This window comes from Haemaphysalis longicornis, unplaced genomic scaffold (assembly GCF_048455015.1).
Source record: "Haemaphysalis longicornis isolate Haplotype H1 unplaced genomic scaffold, Haemaphysalis longicornis Haplotype H1 scaffold_63, whole genome shotgun sequence".
NCBI classification, from domain to species: Eukaryota; Metazoa; Arthropoda; class Arachnida; order Ixodida; family Ixodidae; genus Haemaphysalis; species Haemaphysalis longicornis.
The window spans coordinates 1,223,912-1,239,995 of NW_027526411.1; the positions used below are offsets into that span (position 1 = coordinate 1,223,912).

The window sequence follows — 16,084 nt, forward strand, 5'->3', positions numbered from 1 at the left end:
AAATAATGCACAGAGAAGGTCCTCCAATGCTGTCTGACGATTCAAAACGCTTTTGGATTTTTATGAAATACTGAGCAACTATTGTTGCCCTGAGTTGTATATTGATTCCACGGTGGTCTAGGGCAACGTTACTAGATTGGTCTAAGGTACCGATAGAGGCCAACTAGTTTTGGCACTTTAGCATCACTTAATATACTTAATATATAATTTCGTGCATCCTGGGTCTATGCCAACAGATTTCACAAATTTGTCTGTTAATGCCGTTTTTTTCGTGTACGGTGTCGGCAGATGGGGGCCATTTTTTGCTACTAGTTGATTTTCCAACGAAAACCCCCGCTTAGTGTTTGTGTCGATGCGCGTCAGTTCAGACTGTTTTAGCACGATAACTGGTGCATTTAGATCGTACGCGAATATCTTTTTTTTTTCAAAACAATAAAAAACAAGTCTGCGCCAAAAGGGGCTTTCAAAGTTTGAAAACATTTTGCTTAAGCAGAGTGAGAACTCCCTCCTGCGCCACAGCATTGTTTTGAATTTAGTCATTTTACGAGTTTCAGTGGACCTCGACTGCATTTATTTTTACGCAGCGTTCTCATTTTAAAGTTCCCGTAATTTGGGCTTGCACAAATGCGGAAGGGGGTGGAGATTTGACGTTTGCTTTCAAAGGGCTGTCGGGAAGCGGATGCCCTTACCGAAGCATCCTGCTGTCGTTGTTGCACTATTAGTTTGCACTTCTCCTGGACCACGATGAAAGGATGCTTGCCGTTGTTCTGGTACCTGAGAATCCGACTGTTGATGAACTTGAGCACAGACACGGCGCCAGGAAACGTGGCTGAGAAAAGAAACGAAGTCAGGCACGAGGTACTCATTAAAGCGACCACTCTTATTGGCCGGTTTGCGGCCTTGAAGCCAAATCAATCTACGCCCCTGTTGAAAGCACCAGTGTGCATCTCGTCTGGAAGACTGCGATGCTTAGATTTACGAAGCACGCTAATGCGTGTTTGCAAAACTTGGTTATTTACGGCATAATTTATTTGTTTAGTTTGGACAGTAAGTGCATTTATAATACCATGCCATCAAAATTTCAAAATGAGGTTGAAGAGGAATGCATGCCAGAAGCAGCACACCCATTTCTAATCAAGAACAACGCATGTGCCAGATTAAAGGTGAGATAGTAAGATAAGACATTGATCGCAATTTAGTTTATCACCTTCCAAAACACAACTATTCGTGGAGCCAGTACCGGCCGCATTGCACAGAAATATTCACTCCTTGACAGCTGCGTACATAAATTTCGCCGACCATCATTTTGTTGTTGCATTGATAAAATCGATTAAACCAAGATTGATTGTAGGGTTTAACGCGCCGACGCAACGCAGGCGATGAGGCGCGCCGTAGTGGAGGGCTCCGGATTAATTTTGACCACCTGGGGATCTTTAACGTGCGCCGAAATCTCGTACACACGGGCGTTTTTGCTTTTCGCCTCCATCAGAAAAGCGGCCGCCGCGGCCGGGAAACGAACCCGCGACCTCGTGCTCAGCAGCGCAACACCTTAGCCACTGAGCCACCGCGGCGGGTGAATAAACCAAGATTCCCTGCTACTCTACAGAGTGCACAGATTCTTCCTGTGCATGTTTCAAAATAATGTTCCGTTTTCCTAGCCTCCCATACGCCGGTCCGTACGCTGCAAAGTACACTGTATAGGTGAGTGCTGTTCTGTGCCATTGCCTTACAGGTAAACAAAATTAAGCCCAAAGTAATAATCTTTAAGTAAAGCAAACTACTACCCTAGAAATTTTTTCTGAACATAGACTAAATGATTAAAAAAGATAAAGGCACGTCATACTCTGCCAGACAGAGTAAAAAGGCACTGGAAGTGATGTCTGGTGCTGTTATACAGAACGATTTGCGCAGTCGTACAGACGTCGTCAAGACATGAGCACTGGCCTGATGCTCACTTGCTACAAATAAAATACAACGTACTTTTGAAACCGCACGAAGAAACAATCTCGAGTATACCGGTGAATGTTTCGTCACGAATTTGGGAATTATTAAAACGAAGCTTTTCTCAGCCTCACTGATGGCGAACGTTCCGTCACGAAAACGCACTGCAGGAAAGCCAATTTCACACAACGGGCTTCACAAAACGATTATGATGATAAGTGATGGCACATCATGCGCCTCAAGAAAAAGAAACGCTTCTCGTGGTCAGAATCCAACACAGGTCCCTCGCATTATCTAGCCGACGTCTATCTTACTGCGCTATTCCGACACGGCCGAAGCAGTTCGGATGTACGCAGTCGAAAAACACAACAGAAATGTCTGTCGTACAACAGACATTTCTTTTGTACAACAGGAATACCTGTTGTAGCAAACCTGTCTCTGTTGCAAGCACAGGATGGTCTCTTGCGCGACACGGATCTCTGTAGTATAACTAGAGAACATCTGTCGCACGAGACATTTCTGTTGTACAAACGACAGAATGTCTCATTCCCTTACAGGATAATCCTGTCGTATTTTTGTTGTGTTTTTTGACTGGGACAGCGAAGCTTCCTTGGTCTCCCTGATGGTGGCCGTTCCGTCACCAGAACTCTGTGAACCTCTACAGCTCCGAGAATAGCGAACGAATACTTCACGAGGAAGCTGAACATTTAAACCATCGCTGTCGTTAGACGAATGAGGCGGCATTCGTTTTCTTAACTCCTCATGTACTCGTAGAAACCTGAAGTTTCTTGAGCTACTGGTTGTTGTCCAGTAGGATGCGCTACTGAAGTGTCTATTCAGAGCCTCAAACAAGTACACTGTAGGCAACAACACCATGACATCACACTCACTTAGGAGGGCGATGATAAATGAGGCGGCGCATCCGAACATTTTCCGGCAGCAAATGAGGAATGGATGCTCGGGATGGTCCTGGAGGTTGTAGTCGATGCCCATCGCGGTCTTGCAGATGACGTCCAGCGCTAGCGCAGCGTACATCTCAGAAGCTTCACACTCGTCTCCGCTTTCCGCCTTTCGGTCGATCTTCGACACCAACTTTTCCACAGCTCCAATGACGCCCGGGGACATCTGTGGGCAGCGCAATTGCTCATAAATCAAAGATACAAAACACTGTTGTCGAAGCTTTTGTTAGATTGGACTCGCAAAACTAGCAGTTGCACAATTGAGGCTACTAACGTAATACTTATATGCATATTAGTTACGAAGTTCAATGGTTACCATTTGCGCCGTTTAGGACACGGCAGAAAAATATTTTCGTGCCTAGCCAATGCGATCAACGGGCTGTTACTCAACACTTATCATCAGCCTGTTTACCTCTAGTGCGGGACAAAGGCTCCTCCCATGGCCTTCCAACTTGATCGAAGTCAGGGCGACACCACCCCACAGCATCGTTGTTCCATAATTTTATCTGACATACCATTGTCACGCGCACCTCTTATATACACGTCCACACGTCCACACAGCAGCCCCTCTATCTTAAGTCCTTAACCCACCTTTCTATACCTTAATCTATCCTGCACTACCTAAATCTATCTTAATAGAACTTGACCCACCTTATTTTATCTTAATCGATATGAATCCATCATAATACTTCTCAATCAGTCTTAGCCTGACCGTAATCCATCTTAATCTACCTCAATTAGTCTTAATATGCCTTAATCTACGCTAAACCGGCTAACAGCTTTGTACTTTACTTCCTATGCACACATACGATAAGCCATGATAATCCAACTTATTCCGCTTTAATTCATCTTAGCACATTCTTATTATTCTTATCTCACCCTAATTCTACCATCAGAATCATTACTATTGATCACAAATCAATCTTTAGACCTCTCTGATACACGGCTGCAATGCCTTGGTTCGCTTCTGGCCTTTCTTGGTTTATTTAGGCTGTCGACGTCGGGGTAACTGGAGGTCAACCTTCCAATGACACACACAGGGCTTTCCTTTCGAAGTAATGAACATAGTCGTAGGCCCAGGTTCCCTTCCCATGGTATTGCCGCCGATACTCAGTTCTGAACAGCATTCGGACGCATTACTGCCAGCAAAGATGGTTCGGAAGCTGTGGATTGTCACGCACCATTTTAAGCTTGTTTGTGGTGAACGATGGGGTGAGGACACTCCTCACTTCCTTCCACCGCGCCGAGGTGAGTTGAATGATGCTCTTGTCGTGCGGGCTCTCGGGTCGACGGGCTTGGAACAGAAGCTGCAAGTACCGAACAGCAAAGCGCAATTACAGCGGGGCACTGGACCGAAACCTTCTCAAAAACGACGAGTATGCTGATGGGCTAACACATGAAGTATTTTTGATTTGCTTCAGCGTGCAAGAAGCTGCAACACCGTGTCCGTAAAGACAGCTGTTGAGGCGGTCATTGTCATCAAGTAAATGTGATCCCGTATTTTATATGCCAACAGATGGATCAAACAGATTGATGCAACATATGCCAACAGATTGATATATATTTTAGATGCCAACAGATCAGTGTTGTACACGTTCTTCTAGAATAGGAACGAAAGCTCGTTCCTCGTTCCTTCCCAATTTTGAAACGAGTTCCCGTTACAAGTTCCTATATTTAGAAAGGAACGCGTTCCAGTTACACTTCGAACATTGTAACGTGTCGTTACATTAACGTTTTCGTTACATTAACAATTAAAATGTGGTGTCTGATAATCCTGAGGCGAAAGGAAGTGAGCAATTTAACAGTAACATAAAACTACGGATATTATACGGATATGAACACCGCCGACAGCAGATTATCTGGAGATGAAAAGAATTCGACATAGCGCTCCTAGACAAATTTTTTTCACGTAGCACCGGACATATTCCAGACATTTTTAACTGCAAGTGTGGTGCTCGTCTATTAGAAGCGCAACACATATGGCGGTTTCCACTTGGGTCTTCAAAGGCGCAGTCCGGATACTGCGCTTCAGATGGTCAAATAGAAAGTTACTCACTTGCACGAACATCAATGTCTTACACAAGAAAGCGCATCGAAAGGAGCAGTACATAGGCGTTTAATGAATGCTGATTCAATATTGGAGTATGAGTAAAAAAATAACGTCCAGAATAGATATTCGCAACTTAGTAGAGTCCTTTGTTTAAACTAAGCAAGAGCTGCATCTCGATGGACAGACGAACCCGTTTGTTTCGTCAACACCTCGTTGGCAATGTTGAAGAGCCGTACTACCAACGCTCTTGAAAGAACTACCATGTTGTACTTGAGGATACGTTGGTTCAGTCCCTCAGGCTCAGCAGACTGCGTCCGCATGCGCTCATAGGCTTGTGCTAGCATACAGCCCGCGCTCTCCACGTACAGTGGTTGTTTTGTGTATATGTTGTTTGAAGGCTGTTGAAACACTCTGTGGTGCCGTTCGCATAACTTTGACCGTTGCGATTTGCTCCTTCAATTCTCGCACGCGCGAGCATCGGAGCCAGTGCGTCAACAACAGAGCTTCAGAGTGTTACTTTGCCGGATTGAGAGAGAGAGCTCTTTATTAGAAGAAAGCAGAGAGGTCTGCAGGCATGTATTCGCCTACATGCTACTCTGCGGGGATGGGGTGAAATGAATAAAGGCCCTAAAGGAAGCAGGGCGAAAGAGAGGGGAAAAAAGGAAGTGGTAAAAATAATGTAACATGGAGTGTTCCGTGGGTCACGTAGAAATCCAGGTGCTCTCACAGGATGACGACGCATAGTTCTACATTGTCTCTGCGACGCCAATGTCGTGTAAATAATCAAACAGTCCATATAACACTTTTCGCTGGGATGATGGCGATGACCATGGTGCAAGAAGATCTCTCAATAATAAAAGACCGTTGTTGAGGCACTCGATCTTCTTGGCGAGGTGGTTCATTTCCTGGTTGTACGCCGGACACTGTAATAAAATGTGTTCAACAGTTTCTGGCAAACCACAGTTATCACAGTAAGGGTTTTCGCTTGACCGAGGCGATGTCGGTAGGAGTTCGTAAGTGCTGCGTTGAGGCGCAACCGATGGTAGAGCGTCTCAAGTCGACGTGGGATTCGCTCTGGGAGCCTCATTCTCAGGTCAGAGTCTATATGGTGCAGAAAGGGGTGATGAATTTTGGGGAAAGACCAGAGGCGGTTTCATTCCTCCAAGGCAAGCTGCTTCGCTAGCGCTGCAGCCTCGTGCTTTGTAAAGAAAATTTTCCTTACATTGCGCAGTTGTAGCCCTCTGCGAGCCGCCTCATCTGGCTTCTCGTTGCCCAGAATGCCACAATGTGCGGGTATTCATTGCAAGGTCACACGATGCCCCGCGACGTAGGCTAGATGGTGCAGGTAGGTGACATCGCGGGATAAATGGTCGTGAAGGCTGAAGCAACTGGCGGGCCGTTTGATCTACACCTCACAGTAGTGCATCGGGCGTCTACGCTTCGTCAACCGGCCAAGCGCTGTCCTACCGCCTTGAACGTGCAACGTCATCCACGTCGGCCGAGCTTCATGCAATTAAGCAAGCCCTCCGCTACATGCTTCGTCAGCCATCAGCAGAATGGGCTATATTCACGGATTCGAAGACACCGTTGCCGGACTGAGAGTTCATGGTTGCCGTTTTGCCGCAGCCTTGTCTGCTGTAACTTTATGCTACAGTTTTTAAGTTTACCCTCCGACTTCTTGTTGTCGGAACGGAAGAACCCTGCGCACGGCAGCAACCACCAGCTTAGGGTTACCAACTCTTCAATGAAGGAAGTCGGGACGGGGGGAGGTGGTGTAGCGTAACCTAACTTAGGGAGGCAACTAAATCAGTTTTCTTTAGGCGGTATCTTCTAGACAAATTCATTCTTTCTCTATTGTTGCAGCCTTTTGAAGTGGTACTTCGTCTGGCTACATACTGCTCGAAACACTTGCCCTTGCTGGAGAATGTACTCGTAAATGTTTCGAACTTCACGTGGAAGTTTAGCTTTACCTGAAGCTCTGCATGGAGAAGTTCGCGCTAACTTTGTGTTCCGGAGCGTGATGCGCCTCGTTGAGCATGCTTTGGATCACAAAGAAATCCTAACTGGGTGGTCCGGAACAAATCCGGGCAATATAGCTGTCCTGACAGGGACGGCGTGGGACTCGGGACATTGTACGAAAAGTCCGGACAGTGCCGATTAATCCGGGGCGGAATGGTAACCCTACGTGTGTATACGCTACTCGGCTCGCCATCGGTGCACGGCTGAAGCACTGGTCGGAACCGGTCTGTAACAATACACCACAGTCGTCGCACTGCTATGATGCGAAGGAAAGGTGGCGGAATAACTCCCAGCAAAATGCGAAAACCAATGGCCAAAGCAAACCTGGCAGTGGGCACATCACGAAACCGATGGTCCGCTGGGTGCGTGAGGAAGTTTACGGCGGGGCGTTCGAGCGCCATGTCCGTGTCGTAGGGCGATAGAACGCCTGAGGTCATATTCGGCTTGCAGATGTCAGGGATTGTTGCTGTTGCGCATGAGATCAGATAGCTCTCGCCCCACTTTGGGCGGCAGCGGAAATATTCCAAGAATCTTAGGCGGATAACTTCACGCCTAGTTTTTACACGTGGTGATCGCAACCCCGGCGACCCAGGTGTCCATTGACAAACAGCAGAGAAGCCTCGTACGTCCCTTCGGCTGGCACGGCTTCCTGTACTGTAGATAGCACGTGTGCGATGAAAACGGTACCGTCAAGCCTTATTCTGTTCGGCTTTCGCATTCCACTTATTCACAACATAACAGGTCACGGCAGAAGATGAATCAAAGGGGCTCTGAAGCCCCTGTCTCATGCCCATCTGCAACCGATGTAGCGACAAGGCCATGCGCACCCGGTGCAGCCTGCCCGACCGTCTCTGGCCCGCTGCGTGGTTATTCTTCTGTCTTTGACCTTCGAGGAAGCACGTTATGCGGAAGGGCGGGCAAATTGGGCAGCTTATACGAAAATACACGCAGTAGTGGCCTGTTGTTTTTGTACTAACTTCAGCGCCCTAAAGCCTTGGCATCAAAAAACAGCCAAATCCTTGCGATGGGACGTTTACAGAAGGAACGCCGTTCCCTCTGCGCTTCCTTTGTAAACGTAACGAGTTACCGTTACAGTTCCACTCACTCCTAATGGAACGGTGGCGTTCCTCCGTTCCTCCCTAAAGGAACTGGTTTCAGGAACGCCGTTCCTTGGAACGCCGTTCCGTACAACACTGCGACAGATTGACCCGCCATAGGTTAGCCAATAATTAGGGAACTGGAATTACGGAGCTGGAAGGCTGGATGTTTTTTTTTGCAGCAAAATATCTGTAAGCGAATAATCTTTTTGTTTACACATACCAACTTGTATGGGAATGCCCCTGCCACCCAACGTCTAGTCCTTCCCATCCCCGGATCAGACGGAGTGCGAACTGAGCAGCTCGCAGCATAAATTTCAAGTACATTTGATCTCACAGTCCCGAGCAGCGGGTAGAGCTCGCAGCTTTCTATGCTGAGTACGATTCACTCACCTTTTTGTTTTTACCTTTATTTTTACTGGGCTGCGTAAAGTTTTACCAGAGTCCTTCGATGCTTTACTGGTCACGAAACTCCCCCGTAAGTCAATGGGAGAGCTTCATATGCTGCGTTTGTCCGTCGCGCCGTGGCGCCACCCTCTCACTGAGGTCACTCCTCGGGCGGCGTTGCGCTGACTCGAACGGCGGAGCCGCGGCGAGTTGTGTTTGTTTTGTGCGGGAAAAAAAATGTATCGTGCATATCGCGCTCTTGCGATGCGACTTAAGTAGTGCAACGACGATGCCGAACATGTGTTGCGTCCCGGGATGTCGTTCCTTGTACAACGATACCACAGAAAATGTTTCCTTGTTCTGTTGACCGAGCGATGGGCAGCTGTGTGATAAATGGAGGGGCGTCATTCCAAGGCAAGCAACGGGAGATTTCAGCTTCGATTATAAGTGTGCCGCAGTGTGGAAATGCACTGTGTGTGAGAATGGAAAAAGCAATGTACCCTTTTGAGAGCATCGTGGACCTAGAATTGTACAAGGCTATCTTAAATCCTGATTTTAAGTGCGAATGCACTTTATAAGCGACCCCAAACCATCCACCGCCGGCGGCGGCGGCGGCGGCGTCGGCGTCCGCAGTGCTCCTCTATATTTAAAAAAGAAACAGCATCCGGCGCCAGGTTTCGATCCGAGGACTTTGCGGCCGCAGCGCGACGCTCTACCGACCAAGCCACGGACGCGACGCTGATATCAGTGTTAGTGACGCGCCTTATATCTTTAACGCATTCAAACTACGTCGTCAGCGGCGTGCGTTGGCGACTCAGCGGCGTTATAGCGGCTTGATAACTGCGTGGTGTACACGTGATACTACAAACCCGATGGAAGAGATGGAAGAGAAGGCGGCGAGGCGGTGGGCTGCGGGGGCCGAGCGCAAGCGCCGCAAGCGGGCCGACAACCGTGCATTCGCACTTTCACATTCTCCCCCTCGGGGAAATGCGGGGGAATTTTTTTGCCATATCAGTCAGTTTGTAGCGGTGCTTCATTACCTGTTTGCAAACTTGTATTACCTTGCGCTCAGGCTCGCGTGTAAAAAAAGCTTTGGGACGTCTTTTTCATATTTCCGCGAATTATCCCTTAGGGTTCGTTTTGTTTGTTTTGTAATCGCGCGTGGCCGATTCCGGTTTCTTATCTGGAGTTTCAACCGGAGCGCCCGTTTTCTCTTTTTGTCGTACGTCCCGTCGGGCAATACAGTCAAACCCGGCTATAACGAACCCGGATAGAGCGAATTATGCTATATATCGAACAAAAATAATTCAGTTACGGAAATACATGGGAAACATATTCCTTATAAGGAAGTTCACATCCGATATATCGAACTCTGGGCGCCTAGAATGGCCGCCAAAATGCATGATCTCGGAGCGGCGATTGAGATGTGGATTGGCCGCGACTGAGACATTGTGCCTCGCACGGAGCGACGTGACGCCCAATACTTTCTGGAACTGTTTCCGATGCGCGGGACTCGCGACGGAACTCGCCCAGTCAGTGAGTGCGGACCAAAACAGCAGCATCGGTGAACTGTGGGAAGCGCTCGCCAACGTTCCCGATGATGTCGCTAGTGAAATCCGTCCGACGCTTATAATGAAGCGCTTTCGGCCGTCCATGTGCTCCGCCAATGCTTCTTAGATTTTTGAGGAGACGGACTCGAACTGGTGCAAACAATGTTTCGTGTAGAGAATGCCGCTAAAACGAAAGTGAAAACAAAAATCACCGTTTTTTTTTTGCAACGTGGACAGTTAACGCGGAAAGTAGCTTTGATAATAAATGGGTTATTTTGGTCTGGTAATGGCTACTCTACTGTGTTCGTTTCTGCATACGCGGATGGCGGAGTTGGGGAGGGGGCGGTGGGCTCCCGCGAATTGCGAACTCGTAACGATAAGCTCGTTATAGGCGGGTTCGGCTATATCGAACTATTGGATATATCGAACTAATCGCGGTGCATATTGCAGTTCGCTATAAACGGGTTTGACTGTATTGTTTGATATGGAAAGGGTGCCACCTTGTCGGTAACTTAATTTTTTGTTTCTTCGACACTGTTCTCGATCCTGTTTCCATGGATCTGAAATTAATTTTCTTATCTGGCTTTTCAACCGGAGCGCCCGTTTTCTCTTTTTGTCGTACGTCCCGTCGGGAAATATTGTTTGATATGGAAAGGGTGCCACCTTGTCGCTAACTTGATTTTTAAGTGCGAATGCACTCTTAAGCGAGCCTGAATCGTCCGCCACCGTAGTCCGCATAGCAACAGCTGCGGGTGCGCGCGCTCCTCGTCTTCCTTAGCAACGGGGGGAGATGGGCGCGCGCTGCCTGGCCGCTGACATGGCACATACCCACGTGGGGGATTGGCCAGGAATCGGGCGTGAGAAGCGCTAATGCACCCGCTTAAAGGAGTACTGACACGAAATTTCAAAGCTGAGATCCGCTCTAGCAATCAAGTACAACGACAACACAAATAGGTGTCTGTGAATAAATGCATCTTTCTTTCTTTGTAGTTGTCTGTGTGTGTGTGATCTCTCTTTCGCGAACATTACCGAACCGCGCAAATTCAACTCGTGCATTCGCACTTTCGCATTCTTCCCCTCGGGGAAATGCGGGGAATTTTTGTTTCTTCGACACTGTTCTCGATCATGTTTCCATGGATCTGAAATTAATAACGTACCAAGAGTAATGCATGCATAGCAAACGCCGCGCAACTGACTTTCGAGGTTCATCTGTTCACGTCACACTGCGGACTGCTTCTTAGACGTTTGTGTTTCATTCTAGTCTTTTGTAGTGCAGGAGATCCCTAGGTCACTGCGTTCAGAGAAGCTTTGCGTCGTTCTTGGCTACGTGGCAATATTCCGTTTCCTCCTTGTGCTGCACATCGCAGCGAGAAAAAATAAATTTTTGTGCGCTGGACCACGCTCTTTTGTCTCCCTTCGTAACATTGAAATTTTTTGTTGCGTGTGATAAAATCAGTTTCATTGTTCTTTTTTTGCTTCCTGTTTTTGCAAGGATTGCAAAGCGTGGAAGCAGAAAGACACATGGTGCAACATATATCTCTTCGTGTTTTGATCCTTCGTGTTTCTGCAGCGTTTTTAGATATTCTCAAGTATGTGCCCACTCATCGAAACGACAGCACTATTGGGCTATCTCTTTTAGCATTTTGTGCATTCCAGAGCAATCAACGGATTCATTAAGCGTAGTCTGAACGACGCGTACTTGGTTTCTTTCAGTTTTTGATTGTATTATCGATAGGGCCGCAGCAGTCTGTGACTACACAGCTACCGTGTGTGTAGTATTTACAACTTTGCTTTAAGAAAAGAAGCAATATAGATTTAAAAATCCGTAAACACGACGGCGCAGCGCTTTTGCCAGAACACACAGAAGCCGTTGCCGTTCGCGGCCGAAGTCTACGGTAACTTTCTTCGAAAAATAAGACCCCATTGAAGGCAGGTGATAAACACAATAACTGGACTATTCATCGCTAACTACTACGAAAAAAAAACACACCTAATCAGCGCGAAGACACCAAAAGCAGCAAGCGTTTGCACGCCAAGAGCTGGCCAATACGCCGCACGCGCGGCGGCTGGATGACCTTCGTGCGGCGGTGGCGCCTCTAGTGGCGCGCGCGGTCCCTATATGAAGCGAGCGCCGAAGTTTCGTGACCAGTAAAGCATTGAAGGACTCTGGTTTTACCCATTCACTCTACAAGACCTAACTCCCTGGTGCTAAACGGCGTCGCCTATTCAAGCATCAGATTCATTCATTGATGCCTGAGGCTAGTTATGTCCACTTCTAGATGAGGATGTCCTCGGAATGGTAGATTTGAGCAGGATAATACACATCGGGGCTAAAGTGTGATCCCGTGAGCGTCTCAGAAAATATAGCATCAGAATACTAGACTTCTAGAAAGAATCGGAGGATTACTTATTGCGAATCGGCATGGTTGCTTTTGATAAAAAATGTCAAGATTCTGGCTTCCAAGTGGGAATTACCAACGTTTCGGTTCTTCCACGTGTGCCCTGGTAACATTCAAAGTAAATGAGAAAGTGGTTGTCTTAAGTATACGGCCCACGGCGGTGCCAAAGCGCATCGCGTTAACTGCAGGCAGATTTATGGCGTAGCCACTAAGTGTGTGCTCCACCGTCTGTTTGAGGAGCTGTCTCTGACAAAAGGGTGAGGTTGGATATTTTTCCGTCGCTATCACAAGCATACGTTTCCAGTCGACTGTCAGTGAAGCGGCACCGCAGTCCTCAAATGGGGTATCAGAGCTTCATGAGTCGCGATCAGGGGGAAAAGGTCCAGCTTTACTTTCGTTGTGATCGAAGCTTCCGTTGCAAAATTCGAAACTAACGTTATTGTCGGCAATGCGGCTACTATTTTGTGAGCAATTTTTCTTTTTGCCTCACAACAAACGCAACGATGACGTATATAACCTAAGCATTGTAGAGAATACAAACGAGAATTCACTTTTCGCTGAAACCATGGTTATTCGAAAGGTACCCTAGTCTTGAATTGTAGGTGCTGAAATTATATGCATTATTATTTAAATATCTCCTTCATTTCGCGGGATCACATTGTAGTCTCACGCGCGAACCAAAATTTATTGCGACAAAAGTAGTTGATCACCAGCAACAAGAAGGTTCAAAAGGTTGAATTTCACAAAAGCAAGTTGGAACCCTTAGACAATGTAGGAAAGCAATTTATGTTGACACCTTTTTCTGACAAAAACGCGCACGGATTGGTTATTATTTCACCCATTTTATGTGCAACGTCAATGACACTGTTCAGTGCATCCACTTCGCTAAGCTATGCTGTGCGGCCTCGATATTATACCTAAAGATGAATCTACGGGAAAGTAGTGGGTAGGCATGGGTAGGGGGAACCTCCCTCCTTCCCTCCCAAATGCTCTCGAATGTAGAGGTACCATAGGGAGAGTGCCTGCTATTATCCTTCTTACTAGGCTGCAAGGAATGCACCTCAATACCCCCTCCTGCAAATAAATCAAACTAAATCCGACACTGGCGACGCCACATCACTATTATTCACAAGGAAATACAGAAATTGTGGCGCCGCCATCGCTGTGTTATCACCAACCTCTGATTTTTCATTGTTACGCCTTGCTGACTTTTTCCCTACCCAAAACATTGTAGCCAGCACCATTATCTATTACGTTGAAGAATGGTTAGAGAACCAAATCAATTCAGGAAGAGCTCGCTCCTTTAGGGGGGGGCACTACCGGAAAGGCCGCATTTAAAGGTGTTGGTTTGGCCTGCACGTTGTCCATAAAATTAATGAATTGGTGTACAGGCGGCCATTTATAAGGACGCAAACGCCGCGAAAATATTTTGCGGAAAAAAAGCGATGACGTCACGCTATTGCTGCTGCATCTTCCGAGTGCTGTAACACTACAAACTTTCTCTATTCCTGTCCTTCTTTTCACTTGGGTGTTATGAGTACAAAAGTGAATATTTAATTATCCAGGCTACATGTTTGAATGTTGACGCGGAAAATGATAAAGGTATTTGTTTTTGTCGATCGGTCGGTTTAGGCGCTGGGGCTGCGAGTCACATTTTCGACCAAACAGAACCGTGCAGAATGTACTTGTTTAGATCCGCTTAAATGATGCACCAAGCCGTAGCAAACTTAGGAACTTGCAACATGCGGTAAGGTTCTCAAGTCTCTTCACATAACGTCATCTTACCATTAGATAAGTTATATGCGCTGTTCGATGAGTTCAGTACAAGGCAAAACAAAACGACTTTAGATGCTAATGCGGGAAATTGTGCAGCGTCAACTTTACCAAAAAAATTATGTGTGAACTCAATCACCCCAAGCTTACCTGGCGGTTCTCATCTCCTATGACCATCACGTAGAAGACTAAGTTACTCCTGTGTGAGTGCGTCCTTTCATAGACAAAGAGTTCACACACATATGACTGCAGTTGTATAAAGCACTCACCGCCCTGTCGGTGAAATCTTGGAAGTCCTTAATCTGAATTTGCCTAAGCAGATCAAGATCCGCCACCAAAAGGACAGGGCGATAGCCGTCGAAATATCTGCAACAAGAAGAACACCGCATGAGTCCCCAACCTCGTGTTAGCGTTTGAGTGCTCCAAGACTGTACATCAATATTTTGAAGCATCGGCACGTGATAGTTTGTAAAAGAGGATACGCTTTCGACTTAGGCTTTGTATTACCAAAACATATCGTTCGTAGCGGGACAGGATATTGCATTTATTGCTAGCGAAAGCCTTTTGATATACTGACGAATATGAGACTACCCGTCTCGCGGAATCCCCGACGGGGTAGTAAGTTTCTGCGGAGGAAAAAATTGGCATTGACCTGAAATGCAGCCGCACGGATAGAAAGGAAAGCTATACAGCTTCCTCAGAAACCTTTCAGCAAAAAAAGAAAATCCTGGAGCAGGATCAATTATTTTTTTGAACCTGGAAGTCTCAGCGAACGCTGAATAGCTTCTCTTTCTAGCCATACGGCTGCATCTGAGGTGGATAGCAAATTTTCCGTGACATTGGTAACAAACATTTCATTTTTTACCTACTTCTGAGCAGCGGTTATTACGCTTTTGTAGACTTAATATGATTGTATGTGCAGTCTACCCCTTTAGGTAACATTAATTTACCGTGCACTAAATAAGCAAGCAAGGCAGTCACATATGCACTCTTACAGGCCAGGCTTACGTACCGAGAAATGTACTGGCGTACATGAAAATGCTGCAAATGAAGGACACATGACCAAATAACGACGAAGAAGACCGCAGAGTTTCATACCCAACAAAGTCGCCGTACTTGTCAATCCACTCACGGTAACACTTCACTGGGGACTGTTGAAAGATAAAATAAATACATGTCAAATAAACAGGAGGATCAAACGTTACCAAACCATAAGCGAAAGAGAAAAATGCAATATGCTCCCACTGAGGAATGAAATATTTCCGCATGCCAGCTCAACTGCGTCGCTGCAACTTTCGGCGTAGGGAGAATACTTTTTATAATGATTTGGACGGTCGTACGCTACTTTAGGGTCGTGTGATATGCAGGTAGTGCAAATGATGAGTGCGCTGCCTGTTTTTCTCTTGCTCTTATGGCAATGAAGTGCTTCGCATGGCGAATGCTGACAGTGACGCCGAGGGGAAATTGCACCCTACCATTTGTTTTCTTCGTAGTTTACTAGCGAAAACACTTGCCATACCGGTTGTCTAGATGTCTTGCGGTGGAGCTTCTTACGGCCAACTTTTTTTTTTGCGTGAATCTCTTTTCGCCGAAACGTCTTGCGGTGCAAAAGCTTGATCTGGTTGCAGAAACTAAGGTTTGACGGGGGTATATCTATACGGGCTTTGAGGAGGCATTTGTACGCAGATGAATCTGGTGGTTTTTATTAGGTATTGCAATACGGCGCACAATGAAGATACGTTTTGCCAGTAGCCCAACCTAGTTTGGCACCAAATGAAACGGAGTTTCACTGCTGCAGTATATATTATTCTGAAAGGGCATACGGTGTGAAACAAAGCTAAGCACATAGTCATGAAATGCAATCACAGCGCAAAATGCTTGGCGGGGGACGACTTAGCACAGCTGTTAA

The 16,084-nt window shown here is 46.7% G+C and overlaps 1 protein-coding gene across 1 annotated transcript in view; it reads right to left on the reverse strand.

Moving 5' to 3' along the window:
• The window catches only part of LOC144144153 (thromboxane-A synthase-like), a 50,206-nt gene that overhangs the window by 16,206 nt on the left and 17,916 nt on the right, over positions 1 to 16,084 (reverse strand). The window contains exons 4-8 of the mRNA XM_077675531.1: positions 15,274 to 15,326; positions 14,445 to 14,541; positions 4,082 to 4,207; positions 2,832 to 3,066; positions 690 to 829 (exon numbers count right to left, since the gene is read on the reverse strand). Coding sequence (XP_077531657.1) covers positions 690 to 829; positions 2,832 to 3,066; positions 4,082 to 4,207; positions 14,445 to 14,541; positions 15,274 to 15,326 — 651 coding nt within the window. The remainder of the gene's footprint in view (positions 1 to 689; positions 830 to 2,831; positions 3,067 to 4,081; positions 4,208 to 14,444; positions 14,542 to 15,273; positions 15,327 to 16,084) is intronic.